General features: G+C 43.9%; 1 protein-coding gene across 5 annotated transcripts in view; it reads left to right on the top strand.

Annotated features, from left to right (window-relative positions):
* Window positions 1-15,828, top strand: part of bptf (bromodomain PHD finger transcription factor) — a 29,647-nt gene that overhangs the window by 4,272 nt on the left and 9,547 nt on the right. For 2 of the 5 annotated variants that reach the window (XM_039610952.1, XM_039610955.1), the window contains exons 3-19: window positions 879-1,099; window positions 5,103-5,288; window positions 5,498-5,680; window positions 7,904-8,116; window positions 8,202-8,281; window positions 8,422-8,774; window positions 8,911-9,042; window positions 10,766-10,895; window positions 10,994-11,129; window positions 11,230-11,493; window positions 11,591-13,160; window positions 13,443-13,567; window positions 13,664-13,792; window positions 13,887-14,037; window positions 14,126-14,249; window positions 14,352-14,595; window positions 15,604-15,743. In XM_039610952.1, the coding sequence (XP_039466886.1) occupies window positions 879-1,099; window positions 5,103-5,288; window positions 5,498-5,680; window positions 7,904-8,116; window positions 8,202-8,281; window positions 8,422-8,774; window positions 8,911-9,042; window positions 10,766-10,895; window positions 10,994-11,129; window positions 11,230-11,493; window positions 11,591-13,160; window positions 13,443-13,567; window positions 13,664-13,792; window positions 13,887-14,037; window positions 14,126-14,249; window positions 14,352-14,595; window positions 15,604-15,743 (4,381 nt within the window). The remainder of the gene's footprint in view (window positions 1-878; window positions 1,100-5,102; window positions 5,289-5,497; window positions 5,681-7,903; window positions 8,117-8,201; window positions 8,282-8,421; window positions 8,775-8,910; window positions 9,043-10,765; window positions 10,896-10,993; window positions 11,130-11,229; window positions 11,494-11,590; window positions 13,161-13,442; window positions 13,568-13,663; window positions 13,793-13,886; window positions 14,038-14,125; window positions 14,250-14,351; window positions 14,596-15,603; window positions 15,744-15,828) is intronic. The other 3 variants (XM_039610954.1, XM_039610953.1, XM_039610956.1) reach the window with 3 other exon arrangements.

Raw genomic sequence — 15,828 nt, 5'->3', positions numbered from 1 at the left:
TCCAAGCCCTTTATCTTTTAGTGCCAGTCATGCTTTTCCTGATTGCATCTCATGCCCGGAAATGATGTTGTGTTGGAGCATAGCCTTTACAAACAACAGGTGAAATCAATCTCAGTGCCAGGCAGTATTTGCCATAATCTTTTTAATCTCTTTGATTCAGGGGAAAGAAACTTTATACTTGAGCTGAACGCATGATAAAAGCAAAGAATCGAAACCTATTTAACACCTGGTAGTCATCATTTCTGATGCGTGGTCTGGTGGTTAGCGCTGTTGCCTCACAGCAAGAAAGTCCTGGGTTCGAATCCACCATCTCGTCGGGGCCTTTCTATGTGGAGATTGCATGTTCTGCCTCATGTCTGCGTGGGTTCTCTCCAGGTGCTCCGGCTTCCTCCAACAGTCCAAAGGTTAATGTAAATTGCCTGTAGGTGTGAATGTGAGTGCTAGCGCTCTCTGTGTTACCCTGGTGTGACCTGTCCTGTGTGTACCCTGCCTTTCACCCTATGGCAGCTGCTACACCTGAAGAAGATGCAGTGATGATGTTTCAGTTATTCTTTATCTTTATTCTGGCAGTCCAGAATGCCCACCCACCTGCTGTTCAAAGCTTCTGTTTACAAGGGGCAGCCAATCAGCACAAAGCTTCCTTGAAGGGGAAGTAGGTAAAACAGCTTGTTTCAGACTCTGTGTAAGACACATAAGGATTACTGTGAACTGTGACTCATGCAAAGCTGCTCTATTGGAGCCCAAAAGAAAAATGTGCAGTTGGAGTTCAGCCCCTTTAAATTATATTCCATTTAAGCCTTGCAGTGTCATAGCCAAGGAAATAATGTGGGGGTTTTTTTATCTAATGGTTAATGGTCTAACCTTTTCTTTCTTCCTAGTGAGGAGGATGGGGAGCACGAGAAGAAAAAGATCTGGTACTACAGCACCAAGGCTCAGCTGGAGGAGCTCATGGAGTGCCTGGATAAGGAGTACTGGGAGATGGACCTGCATGCAACCCTCGAGGAGATGAAGGAGGAAGTCCAGGCTCACATGGACATCACAGAGGACCTTACCAACAAAGCCCGTGGAAACAATAAAGCCTACCTCACTGCAGCCAACGGTACATATCATGTATTTTTTACTTTTGTGCGATAGCTGCAAATGGAGGGAGCTCAGGCTCGTAGGGTTTTCATACTATAGAGATGTAGAATGTAGCGACCCTTAGCTTGAAATCATTGATTTGACAGTGATCAGAGCACGTGCGACTCGAGCTGTGATACGCTTGCACCCCTGCGCGTTTGAGTCCCGCCGGGTTGCACTCTGAAACACGTCGATGCTTTAGACGATGCCCCGCAGGCAGCAGCACTTTGCATCTCTGACAGTTGGCGCAGAAATGTTAGGTGCTGCCTTTTCTTCCTGCCTCGTGTTCTCTCAGACAGCAAGCAACTGTTTTCCCCCTCTGTTTTCCTCCAGGGAGGCAGTGGTTAGAAGACTTTTGATTACTTAGCCAGCAGTTTCCGTTTGCGTTTGACAGGCTGCCATATCTGTCCTGTGTTTTCTAACAGTTTTCCTGTGTATGTCACAAACTGCTAGATGCTGTGTTTTATTAAGGATCTGCCAAAAAATAGAGGTTTGAGTAGGTATTGTGAAGCCTGAAGAGGAAGAAAATGTTTGGGGGTTTTTAAGCCACTGCAGACAAAAGAGAGTTATGAGTAAAGCTGGTGTTTTTCATCAGTTAAAAGCTTTCTGCAGCTGCATAGTGAGGCCTGCACCTGGTTCATGTCAATGGGGACGCAGTTGTCTCTGCCCCAGTGAAAACTAGGTTTATGACACATGATGCCTTTGAGATGCTGAACATTTGATAAAGGAAAATCCGCCCCATCTTAAATCTTTATTTATGGGAATGACTTAATTTTTGCTGGATTAGTGGAGTTATAGAAACATAATGCGGATTATATTGGAACTGGAAAGTATGATATGGATGCCTTATTCTGTAGTGGTCTCTGGAGGATACTATACTCAAATTAGAGCTGGACTTTTTACCTTAATGACTAAGATATCATCCATGTTAGTTATTTTACAACATTGCCCTTAAATCTGAGCTGTATAAGAGCAGTGACAGCAAAAGAAACATCTTTCTTTTAGATGGATTTGCAGATAAATGGAGAAATGAGAAGTTGCTTGTCTAATAACTCATAGATGAAATAGTTAGTCAAGAAAATGATCATGAGAAGGGAAATGTCAGATAGGCATGCATTGATTGTGATCTCCTGATATGGATTTTTCTTTGTAAGAACTACAGCTGACAGCATGACAACTTTTCTTTAATTAACCTTATTATGTTCATAAATCCATTTGTTAAACTTTACGGTTTCCCTCAAACTGCAGTAAAAGTTACAGGATCTTCGTTTACTTAAACAACCCTGAAAATAAAGCACTCACCTCCTAGAAAGTGGTACAAAGACCTGAAAATGAGTTGCTGTACGCTCACCTTTACCTGACATATTTCACCTACCACACAAAAGCTAAAGAAGAGCAAAGCAAATGTCAGTGCTTGCATAATTTTCCGTTGTGTTTATAACTTCACTAAATAAAAGGATACCCAGCTTTTTCTCTTTTTCCACTCTTCGCCATCATTTTCTTTGATCCTTTGCTCATACCGAGGCTGCTGGCTTGTGGCGGGCCTTGACCTTTGGCTGGTTTTAACTACTTTTGCCTTTGTTAGCTTCCTTGAAATATTCATGTTCAGCTGGATGAAGGTGGTTTACGTGTCTGATTAGCTCTGTTGTTCCGAAACTTCGTGGTTAACCTTTTTCATTTTTGTTTTACTGTAACTACACCACAAATGTGGTGGAGTACAGTAGGCAAAAAAAGAAGCTATTCTAATGCCATTTATACTTGTAGAATTTTTATTTCTATGCCATTCATTCATTATCCTTTTTTTTCTTTTGTTTTGGTCTGCTGCACTATATTTGTCGGCTTGTTATATCAGCTGTCAGGGCTCTAGACTAACTTTTTGCCACGGTTGCACCGGCACAAAAGTTAGGCGCACTCAAATTTTTCAACCGCATCGTTAAACACCGCAGTTTTACATGTGCACTTTTTTGGGGGGGAAGTTGCAGTCCATACAGACAATATTCATTTCTAAATTATTAACTAACAATCTTGTGCTTAAAGTGCTTTGTCAATATTGTAGAAAATGTTAAACTTAATCATCATCTTGGCTCCTCTGACGACCTGTTTGCTGCTGCCTGCTGCTGAAAGGCAGTGGGGAGAGGGGACACTTGGGCAGTGCATTTATTGCAGCATATAATGTGTTTTCTGGATACACTGTGTTTTTTCAGCGTTCAAAGATTGATGGCTCCGTGTCAGAGCTGGCTATGAATTTCAGATGGATCAGTCCTTAACTTAACACAAAAGTTATCAATAGTTCTTTTCATCTTTTCTTATTACCCACAGCTACATCCACTTCTGTCAGGCCTAGGCTGCTCACTAGGGCTGGGTATCATCACTGATTTCTATAATCCATTCGATTCTGGTTCTCAAAGTCCTGATTCGATTCAATTTAGCCTCAGACAGTCAGAAATATTATAATTCTGATCATTTATCAGTACTGATACATGTGAGACTTCATCAGAATTGTGAACATCACAGCAGATGCCTTTGTGTGAAAGTAACTGAGAATAAAACACAGAAAAACATGAAGGAGATTTTTCTGGTCTGGCGTTTTATAGCAGATAACCTTAAAAATATTCTGCAATGTTCTGCAATTTTGCATGATTTTAAAAAGTTTAAATTTCTTCAGTATTGAACAGCAGAAATTAGGGTTTCTTGTCCGAGGTCATTTAAGTGAAAAAAGAAAAGAAAAAGACAGCGGCCGACAGCGCTGTAAACAATGGTAGACTGGTGGGTAATAAGCGAATGAATAATGCAGAAAACAGAGATTTGAGACGGGAAACTGTTCTTGAAGTACAGAGAGAGAGAGAGAGAGAGAGCTGTGCATGAAATGTGATTTTTTTTTTTTTATCGTGTTGGAAGCAAAATAGCAAAAGTCAGAGGGAATTCATGACGACATTGATCAAATGTGAAGCGTAGTTTGCTGCTTCTTTTGCTGCTGGCTTGGTGAATTTTGTTTGGAGAGAGACAAAACCTGCAGCTCAGAATCAGCGCAAAAAAGATGTAAACACAGAGCGGACCCGACGCATCAGAATCGCTGAGCTCCGACAGCGTGTCCGTGTTCGGGCCGTCATGTGAGAAAGCCAAGAAAGACAAAGCTGATTCTGATGCGTTGGGTCCGCTCTGTGTTTACGTCTTTGTGTGGAATCCGTGTGCCTGCTCTCATTTGCTGTTTGGTGGTTGTTGAAATAGTTTTGTGAGCTTTAATCTGAGAATCTGGCGTTTCTGGCAAAACACAGTTATATTTAAAAGTCGATTCAGGATTTAATGAATTGATATCGCTTTATTCAAGCTACTCACTTCTCTCTATCCACCTGCACTTTCAACTGGACCACGGCCAATCAGAGAGGTCCCGCCCCTGACTATCTGATTGGTTTAGTCCACGATAGGGACATAATGTGTGTCTGTTCTTGACCACACGGAGAGTTGCAGAGATATATTTGTTTTGTTACCTGAACAGTAAATATTTTTTTTAGTCGCACCATTGAAAAATTTGGTCGCACTCTAGAGCCCTGGCTGTATTTTGTTGTCTTTTAAGAAACAATCAAGGAAATGCTAGAGCCTCTATGTATAATTTCTTTACAGCAGTTTTTAATTATTCATTATTTCAGTGACGCTGAATGTACGCCTCCTGTAAACAATGACTGTCTGCACGTAAACATCTCACAAACTTTGGCGGGGTTTGGTTAGACGTTGGTCTGCTCCTCACTGCTATTTAGTACGTCTAACAACATGTTGTCAGACTGTGACAGGCAGGCCGTAGTACATGTTTGTTTATTTATCCCTTGTGCCCCAGAGCAGCAGCTCTGAAAGACCGCTTATTTTACTTTTAATGCTTTAGATTTAGAACTTAACAGTTTTAAAGTATAAATTTTCTACATCATTTGCACATATGTGTAATTGTTGCCTTCTATGTCGAATGAATGAATGTTTCCGTTTGTTTGTAGAAGTTGTCGTGGAGCGTTTGAAGGTCAGGCGGGAGGCACGGGAAGCAAAGACTCGAGCAGAGGAGTCGAAGCAGGATTCAGATAAAGGATCTGTAAATGCAGCCGACGCTACTGCTGAGTCCTCGTCGCAGCCTGACAACGGAGAGTGCAAAGCGGTTAAACCAATGGGTGAAGCTGGTTCACAAGGTAAAAAGTTTCTCCGATGTATTTTATTTTTTTTTAAATTTTTTGTTCACCTGCCCACTGGAACTTTCTCCAAAGCCTCAAAGTAAGAGAGCTAGCCTCCCACACGCAGAAGCTGAAATTCTGTCTGCAGCGTTATCAAAGCAAATTCATTTTTACCTCTACTTGACCCATTTTGACTCTTTGGTGCTGTTCGTCTTGTCGCACCACAGCGGCTAGCGCTCCTCCTGCTGCAGAAGAGAGCCGTGCGTCAGACCCTGACCCGGGCTCTGCCGCGCTGGACACAGCCCTGCCTAAAACAGAATCCATTGAATCAAACAAGGAAGCACAAGTTTCCCATTCTGGGAGCCAGGAGAGCAGTGAGCCAGCTCCAGATGCGAAGCGGGAAAGGACAGGTACTCAGACTCATGTTTGGTCTGCAGTCCAGCTGTCATCCTGCACTTCACGCCTTGCTGCTGGGCTGTGCATCCATTGTCATCTGTCGCTTTGTTTCCGCTGTTTCTTGCTCACCCTGCCCACATTACCCCGCTCATCTGTTTTGTTGGATTTAAGGTTTCGTCTCAAACCTTGTTTTTAAAGACAGAAAAGTTGATCAGGTGTAAGAACATTTTTTATTTAAGGAGCAGAACTGGTCTGATTTTGTCTGAGCAGGCATTTAAACTAGAGAAAGAGTTTCAGTATCATTATATTTTACAGGCTACATCAGTTACCATCTACATGTGTCTGACCTGATTTTTATCAGCAGAGATGAGAAGGACCCTGCCCTAACATCACCCATCATACTGGGCTCCAGTGTCACCATACCTGTGCACAGTAAACATCTTTTCATACATTGCACAGATTTGGTTACATTTATCAAACATTTGCAAATGTAAGAATAGAACTGTGGTTTTGTTGTTATACTAAAATATAAAAACTAATTCCATTCCCCTTAATATACTTAAGTTTTTTAACCATGCCGCTGAGCTGCAACGCTTTCTCTGGTCTCCATTTATTTTTTTCCACTTATAGCTTATTTGTAGTGTTGGCTGTCCGCTCTGTTACGGTTTAACGGGCTAGTGTGAGACGCTGTGGTGCATATTTCCTAGCGGAGGCCGCTCGGGTGCATTCCATGCGTCTCGGTGGGCGTGAAAGAAAACACTGAAGATCTGGACACGGGAAATATTTCAAACAAAAAAAAGCCTCAGTGGCAGTTTTTTAACATCCATCCTTTTCTGAACATTCAAGACCTGACGATAGTGGAGTGGCCATAACTGTGAGAAGATGATTTCTCCTTTCACGTCACTGCACAGAAACCCTGCCATGTGTTTTGCTCCTACGCTTAGCTTTAAAAGAAGGCAGGTGCATTCAGCACTGCTAGCAAGCTCTCCCAGTTATTCCTGGTGCATTTGATTACTTATCCTGTGCTTTGTGTTGTCTGCTGCACGCTTGGTCTTGAAAAGCATGTCTTTTATTTCCTCTCTCTCTCTCTTTTTTTGTTTTTGGCACTGTGATAAACGGCGTCCTTGGCAGCAGCTACCACGCCATGTCTGTCACAAGCAGCTCCTTATTCTCTTTCCAATTTATGGCCATTTGGTCGGGTTCTTGTCGCTCAAGACAAAAGGCTCTTTCCGCCGTTTCCCCACCTGCTACCTCGTCAACAAAGAGCTCCATGTGTGTGCAACGCTCTCCGTCACGACTCTGAGGCAGAGCCGACGTTTTAGTTTGCCGCAGGTGTTCGCCTCATTTTGGAAGTGTGCAGATTTTTCCTGCCTGTCATAGATTTCAGTTATTTTAGGTCTGAGGAAGCTTTGAATTATCCACTAAGCATTCTTCTTTTATAACAGTTTGTTGGGCATATGCTAATTCACATACACTTCTTTTCTCACTTTTTTTTGAGGATTTAATAATTGGTTTTTTTGCTTTGTTCTTTTTGTTCGCCAATGTTGTCTACCTTTTTTCTTTTTTTTGATCAATTATTTTCACACAGTTACCACTTACATCTCGCTGTCACTACCTGATCTGCACCATAGGCTTTTTCCGAGGCTATCCTTCACAATAAAAGCTTTAGGCAGATGCACTGCCTGGTTGCTGCACACTTGGAAGGTCTAATGAGCAACTAAATGAAATCACTTTACTCCAAGTTTTAGGGTTTTGATTTTTTTTAGTTTTGTAAAAAAAAAAAAATTCTTTTCCTATTAGGTAAAACAAAAAGCAGCTTTCATTTTGTTTTTTTAAAAGAAGCAGTTTAAAAAAATATTGATGGTTAGAATATTATTTAAATATTTTTTCTAGTTATCAAAATAAAGTCTGACTTTAGTTAAAGTTGTGTGTATTTAAGGGAAAAAACACTTTCAAAAAGATTTGATTGATTGCACTTCAGTAAAAAAAAACTAACGATAAGATGAAAAAGACGTGTTTGTAGAAGCAAGCATAAATATGAGTGAGTATGTGAGTATAATAAGCACATTTCATACTTTTCCATATGCATGCATGGTATCTTAATACTGTAGTAGTGATGGGAGCAGGCACATTTTCCCACATGCGTAGAGGAACTTTTACTTCCTAACACCTCGCACTGCTGATACTGTTATTGTTATTGTTAACTGCACTCAGTCTTTTTTGCCGTGTTTCTGTAGACGAGGACTCAAAAGAGTCTAGCAGCGAAGTCAGGCGAGCCGGCGATCCGCAGGCACCAGCTCAAAATCAACCACAACAGCCGCACTCGTCTCAAGCGGAGGCAAATGATGGCAGCAGCCAGGTTTCTGGATCGGCAAGTCCCAAGAAACCCGAGCCACCTGACCTGGCCGATAGGTCCTCTCAGTCCTCTTTTACCAGCCAGGATGGGACAGGTGATAATTAAATGGGCTTTTTCATTTGTGTTGAATTGCCTTTGCCATGGTGATACTGACAGTGAGTGTGTGTTCTGAATAACAGAGGAGTATAATGAAAGGGTCAAGAATGAGCGAGGAGCGGCGCAGGAATCTAATAACCATATGCCCAGAGGGAGCAAGGAGGTGAGGAAGAGGTTTGGTCCAGCTTCACTGCTCAAAAGTGAAATGTACCACTTTAGTCTGTTGCACCTGTCATCCTGTTTTGTTTCTTTTAAATATAAAAACTGGTTTTTATATGCCTTTGTCCTCTGCTCGTGTTTCAGTCATCGCCCGTTCGCTCAGACGTCGAGTCCTTACGTCTCAGCTTCTTGAAAAGGGATCTGACGGTGAATTTGAACAACTTGTTCAAACTGGGCCAAGAGGGTAAATACAGGGTCTACCAAAACCAGTACAGCACCAACGTCCTGGCCCTTAACAAACATCAGCACCGGGAGGACCATGACAAGAAGCGTCACCTCTCCCACAAGTTCAGCTTGACCACCGCGTCGGAGTTCAAATGGAATGGCTCCATCTACGGTTCGAGAAGCCTGACCATCTCCACCCTGCGTCTTACCATCATCCAGCTGGAGACGAACATCCCCGGACCGTTTATGCATCCCAACTGGGCATCACACAGGTACACCTGGGGCCAGGCTCAGTGGAAAATCCCACATGTAGTTCTTAGATGTCCTAAGTTTGGGCAGAGTCGCATTTCAGATATGAAGACGCATCACTATCAGTAGTTTTATGCTGCTTGTGTTTGGTGTTCCTAGGACCAACTGGAACAAAGCAGTGCAGATGTGCAGCAAGGCCAGAGAATTTGCTTTGGCCTTGGCTATACTGGAGTGTGCCATCAAACCAGTGGTCATGCTGCCTGTATGGAAGGAATCCCTTGGACACACAAGGTAAACAAAACTAACGTGGCGCTGTGAAAATGTCTGTACAGACAGCAAAACACAGCTAAAGGGTTATTTGTGAGTAGGGATGGGTATCATTTAGGTTTTATCCGATACCGGTGCCAAATCGGTACTTTTGAAACGGTGCCGGTGCTTAAACGGTGCTCGAACCGGTGCTTAAAGAATGGAGAACACAAACTTTGTCCAAAAACCTCTTATGTTTTTATTTTTAGCGGTCTCTTTTTTTTCTGCAAAATGATAAGAACAAGTAACAACATATAAACATCCTCTGTGCAAAGATCTATGTTTTTAAAGTGAAACAGTGAAAAATTACAGCGCTGTCAATACATGAATATCCAGACGTTGTACAAAAATGTCCAGTTTTGGCACACAATTGGACACCATGCCAGTTGAATTTTTTAGGTATTTAAGAGCAGAAATTAATTAATTTTATTAACATGCCTAAAAATGTTTTTTTTTTTTTTTTTTTTTAAATACATTTTTGAAGAATTAACCACACATTTACATGGTAATGGGCCTTTTCTGCGCATGGAGCGCTTAATTGGCCTCTGGCCCTTTAAACTCTGAGGGGCTGTAACTTTGGTTTCTTTTGGTCAATTTGCATGATTGACACCTCTTTTTAATTGTTTGAGCCAATAGAGTCACAGTAACGATTCCACGTTCATGTTACTTCAACCAATCAGACGTTCCAAGGCCAAAACCCACGTGGGCCCAAATTTACTGCATGTGACGTCTGTCCAGTCACGTGTCTATAGGTGGGTCTAAAATGGAGGTTGTTGACGGAAAACGGCTCTGATGCAGCTAGGTAGGCGTGGTAACTGCTGATAATCACGTGGCTACCGGCTACCGGCGAAAATAACGGAGGAAATCCGGACGGTAAGCCAATTTCTGTCTTAGCGCATTTGCGCCGCTGTGTGGTTTTTGTGGTCTTCTTTTGCGGCTCATTCAGTGAATTTTGGTCAGAGTGTGGTGAAACTTGGTGTTTGAAATTGGTGATAGCTCTGGAAGATAACCAGCTTTTCTTTAGACGGTTACATGAAGTCTGGAGAATTTCTTGTTCGGTTTTGTTTGTTTAGCGGACTTGTGTGCATTTACATAACTGCTCGTTTAATCATGGCTTGTTTTCGTTGAGTTTGGTGGTTGTAGAAATGGTTTATATGACAATTTAACTGAGATTCAGAGGTTTCTGTGGATACCACACATGTCTGGACTTATATTTCTCACCCCGTGTTATAACCGATTAAACGTGATCTCCTTTTTGCTCGCGGTACCGGGGGCGTGGGGCTTAAAGCACTTGTTGCAGGCTGCTGAGTTTGCATCTTTTGCTGTGAAGTACAGCCAGACTTTGACCGCTTCGCCCTGGGCATTTTTAATCTGTAGCTCTGCTCTAAAAGAACGTACGTACCTGGGCCCGCCTACTACGCTTGCAAAGGTAAAATGATTGGCTAGAATCCAAAGTGTATGACATCTCAGGAAAAAAAAAGCACCGAAATAAAGCACCGAAATGTGCGCTGCTTTTCGATCTGGTTACTACCGTTTATGTCAGAATGGCACCGGATACCGGTACCCATCCCTATTTGTGAGTCACTGCACCTGGGATATTTTCACTTTTTCCTTTTTGGAGTGCACGACTGACAGACTTGGTGATGACTTTCCTGTTTCCAATACAGTCCTTGTGCTTTATGTCTTTGCTCATGTTTTTTTAATACAGGCTACATCGTATGACCTCCATGGAGCGGGAAGAGAAGGAGAAGGTGAAAAAACGAGAGAAAAAACTGGAGGATGAGGAAACACTGCAGCAGGCCACATGGGTGAAGTACACCATCCCCATCAAACACCAGGTACAAACGGCAGCATCTTAACTCTTCACTGTGTTAATGTGTAAACTACCTCGTATAAAAACTACTTTTTTACCTCCTCATAATTTTTTCCAAACAAGGTGTGGAAGCAGAAGGGGGAGGAGTACAGAGTGACAGGGTATGGCGGGTGGTGCTGGGTCAGCAGGACACGTGTGGCCCGTTTTGTTCCAAGGCTCCCGGGAAACACAAACGTAAACTACCGCAAAGAACTGGAAGGTAAGAGATGAAGTAGCTTAATTTCTTAATGGTGATACTTGATATGTTCTCCTGCGGCTGATGCTTTGGGTGCATAAACAATTTTTGCTGTCTTCTTTAGCAGCTAAAATGAGGAAAGAAAATGCAGCAGACTGTACAAATAAGCAGAAAATGCCAACAGAAACGGAGACAGTTCAAAACAAAGCCAACGAGGGCAAAGAACAAGCATCCGTCACGGAGTCGTCTCAAAGGGCCTCGTCCGAGGAGGACCATAAATCTGAGAACTCCACAGAGGAGGAAAAGCCTGCAGAAGAGGCGCAGGGAAAAAATTCTGAAGCAAAAAGAGAAGATGAGAAAACAGAGGCTTCTTCAAACACCAAGCAGGGTAAATTTAATTTAAGAATTTTTTTTTTTTTTGCCTCTATGCTGTCCATGAGTGTGCATCTCCATCATCCACTAACCCCTGCTGTTCTTTGTCATAGATAATCCTGATGGCAAAGGCCCTTCCTCACCTACTGCACATCCTGAACAGGACGAGCCAACCCAGAAACTCGAGCAACCCAAGAAGGAGGAACCTGCAACATCGAGACTCTTCTCTGACGTCGTGAACGTCAGCGAGGGCTTCCAGCTGCGCACAGTTTATAAGAAGAAAGTAAAGCCTTCCAAGCTGGATGGGCTCCTGGAGCGCCGGGTGAAGCAGTTCACCTTGGAGGAGAAGCAGAGACTCGAGAAGTTAAGACAGGCAGCCCTGTTGTCCAAAACGGCTGCTGCAAAACCTGCTCCCGTTATTAAGACTGAAGGATCAACCAGACAGCAGCCAGCTACGACCCCGTGCGTTAAAGTAGAAGAGAAGGACGAGAGCCTACAAGTGAAAGATGCCGTGGTTAAAAAGCTCGACTTTGATCAGGAGCACATAAATGCAAAGACGGACGGCCTGGAGGTCAAATCAGAGGAGTTAGCAGGACCTGACAAAGGTAAACAGGCGGAGGTAAATTCTGTGCACGGAAACAGTGGGGAGGCTTGTGCCCATAAAGAGGTGAATGGAGGACCCTTAACTAACCCTGGCCTTAACAATAAAAACAACTGTATAACAGAGACATTAGAAAACAGTGAAAAAACACAGAAGTCTGAGAATTCTAAGAAACGTGCCTATGAGGAAGTTGAGAAAGACTGTGAACAGAGTGACACAGAGAGCATGGAGGTAACCCAAAACAAGACCAGTCCAGTACAGGTGAATGGGAACACTATGGTCACAGAACCCGTGCACTCAAACCCAGAAACCCGAGATCAAGGTGACGTCAAAGAGCCCGTCAAGTCCCTGATGAATGGAAACCTCTCGCAAAACGATGTATCCGATATATGTCACTCCCCTCCTATGAAAGTCCCAAAATTAGAGAATCATGTTGGAGAGAAAGGAGACTCCGTTAGTAAGAGTGAGGATGTGGCCATGGATACCAAGGAGGCAGTGCCTGCTACCCTTCAGTCTTCAAGCCCTTCTTGCCAGAATAATAAAATTACAGATAATTGCTGTAGTGGTGAAGGTTTGAAGTCCTCTGCCACCAGTGACGTCGCCACGAAAGCGTCTCAGAACTCCCTGACACCAGACACGCCCAGCAGCACCAGCAAGCCCGATGTGCCCGTGGGAAGTAGCGCAGTTTCCTCCGTTGCCGTTTTCAGCTCCGCCACCCAGCCCAGCTCTGGAACGCCAGTTTCCCAGAAGACGAAACTTCCAGCTGCTGACACCAAAACGGTCGCCTCTGGTTCACCCAGCTCCATGACAATAAGTAAAGAGTACTCCACCAAAAATAGAGTCAGCCTTCTAAGGTTCTCCAAAACTAAGAAGGCCCGCTCGGGCACAGCCCTGCCGTCTTACCGCAAATTTGTCACCAAGAGCAGCAAGAAGAGCATCTTTGTCCTGCCGAACGATGACCTTAAGAGACTGGCGAGGAAGGCAGGCTTCAGAGAAGTTCCCATCTTCAACTACAATGCCAAGCCTGCTCCAGATATATGGCCATACCCTTCACCTCGACCCACCTTTGGAATCACGTGGAGGTCCGTAACACATTTAACCTTTTCTTGAAATTAAATTCTTGATCTACAGTATGCTACAGTATGATATCATTGCAATAGCCAGGTTGCTGTTGAGTCAATCCCTTAAATAATTTAGCTGCTTCTTTAATGACAGGCTCTTGTCTCACAGTTGGCTGTAGTAGTAGTGGAGTTTCAGCCACTGTGGTGACCCCCAGTGAATAAGCGAGCAGCTGAATAAAAGTTTAATATAAACTGATTTAGTGTTGGAAGATTTACTAACTAACAGCTTTGGTGACTGTTCAGGTACCGTCTTCAGACTGTGAGGTCGCTGGCAGGGGTCAGTCTAATGCTGAGGCTGCTGTGGGCCTGCCTGAGGTGGGACGACATGGCCGTTAAGCCCTCTGCTGCTGTAGGGACAACGCGAAAAGGTTAGAAAATTCTGAGCACATGTTATGTACGGTTTTCTGCTGTGTGTTTTATTTAAAATATGAAAATGTGACAATGTGTTTGATCTTTCACCAAAGAAACAACGGAGACAGACATCACCACAACGGAGATTATAAAACGAAGAGACGTGGGGCCCTATGGCATCCGCTCTGAATACTGCATCAGGAAGATCATCTGCCCCCTCGGAAACAGAGACACTCCCAAAGGTAGAAAACGAAAGTCTGTTTGGGCATGATGTAGGATCTTTGACAAGCTTTTCTAAGCATAATTAATTGTTGCTTTCTGACTTTTCGTGAGCAGAAACTCCCACTCCACAGAGGAAAGGCCTGCGCTCAAGTGCTCTGAGGCCTAAGAAGCAGGAACCCACTAAACCGACTGGTCCTGTTGCTGTGGAAACGTGGGTGCCTGAGGAGGAACTGGAGCTGTGGGAGATCAGAGCCTTTGCAGAGAGGTGAGCAACTCCCTCAGTGTCGCCTCTGTATGTTTCTTCATAGCGTCACTGTGTTAGTGAATACTTTACCTTCTTTTTGGTGCCACAGGTTGGAGAGGGAGAAGTCACAGGGCGGAGATCCCTCCAAGACCGGCAGTAGTCTGAAGACAGCGGAGGAGGTCAAGGCCCATTTAGAGAACCAGCTGAAGCAGGCCAGACTGGCAGCCCAGCAGGTAGAAACTCTGCGCACTGCAGTTACACGGGTGTAAGATTCTGGCTCTGGGTAAAGCGGCGCACCAGCAGAACATTTAAATGGTTGGACGCATTTCTTTCAGAAACGTCTCGAGCAGCAGAGACCGACCACAACTGCCACAACGACCACGACAACGTGCACCACCACCTCAGCCGGCACTCCCGGTACCCCAGTATCGGTGGGCCAGAAGACAAGTCAAATAACTTCAGGAACCAAGATGGTGTTGGCCTCCAAACTGAGCTCTCCAGTCCCGTTCCAGCAAGACAAGAACTTCCATCAGTCGTTTGCTTCCTGGGTCAAGCAGGGTCAGGCTAATAACAGCTCAGGTGAGCAGGTGGAAGATGAGGAGAGGTTTAGTCATCTTGCTTTTCACTCATCATCATCCTCATCATCTGTAAGATGGAGGGAACAGAGGAGGGTGTCATAAGATTTCTTCAGTTTTTACCCTTTTATGTTTTATCTATTTAAGTAATATTGACATCCATAAAAAATACATCATCTGCACGACTTCAGCGTTTTCATTATGAGTACGATTCGCATGCCAACAGAATTTTGTGGTTCGTGGTGTCCACTTTGAATCCTGCAAAAATTCTCAATTCTGTATATCCTTTGCAGCATTCATGCAATACCGTGTGTCATTAGACTCTAAACCAATATACCCAATACCAAAATATTCAAAACATCAGCCTCCTTACATTGACTCCCAACAGTGGACACCACAGCCGTAGACTGGCTGTTGTGGTGGTCCTTGTTGGGTTACCCGTGACCACAGGTGGCGTGGTGTGTCTTGCAGCCTCCACTGTGGCTGGTAGCATCACCACCTCAGAGCAAGCCTTCCAGATCGCTGGTAGCCCAGTGACTGTGGCTGGCCAGGTCCTCGCCGCCAAACTGCCACTGCCCGCTAACAGCAAGATTGTCACCCTGAACATGCCCACTACTCAAGGAGGTAGGGAGCACGAGAATGACATCCATTCCTGCCGGTTTTTGGCATATGTGCCCAAAAAACTGGATGGTGAAGTATTATGTGAAAATGTCAGACTGGCGTTGAAGTATTGATGCTGAGCTTAGATAATGCCACATTATCTTTGTGTGTGTGTTCTTTGTATTCCGAAGGTTCTGTGGCTAAAAGCTGATCACTGTTTTGTACAACAGTTTTTAAAGCATTTCTGGTCTTTGACTTGTGTGTATAAACTACTGTAATCTAGTTAACTGAGTGAGGAAGACTTTCAGACACACATACTCAGTGCATGCTTTTCCCTTCTGTTATGTTTACCTGTATCTATGTTCCTAGCACATTTCTGCTTTTTCCCTTTTAACATAAATGTTCCTGTCAGCAGGTGTAGTGCAGCAAAAGGTCCTGGGTATATTCCCCTCTGGGCCTCCTGCGAACCTTAGGACATACAGCACACTACATCCTACAACTGGCAACATCAACCTCAGAGCCACAACCTCCACCTCAACCACCCAGCAACAGGTCTTTTGTCCTTCACCCTGCATTTTTCACTTATTAACTAAAGATACTAAGCATGATTACTGATGTTTTCACCCTTGGGTTTGTT

The sequence above is a fragment of the Oreochromis aureus genome, linkage group 4, assembly GCF_013358895.1.
Source record: "Oreochromis aureus strain Israel breed Guangdong linkage group 4, ZZ_aureus, whole genome shotgun sequence".
Taxonomy (NCBI): domain Eukaryota; kingdom Metazoa; phylum Chordata; class Actinopteri; order Cichliformes; family Cichlidae; genus Oreochromis; species Oreochromis aureus.
Note: the sequence above shows the minus strand (reverse complement) of the source record. Positions and strands in the feature narration are given on the sequence as shown.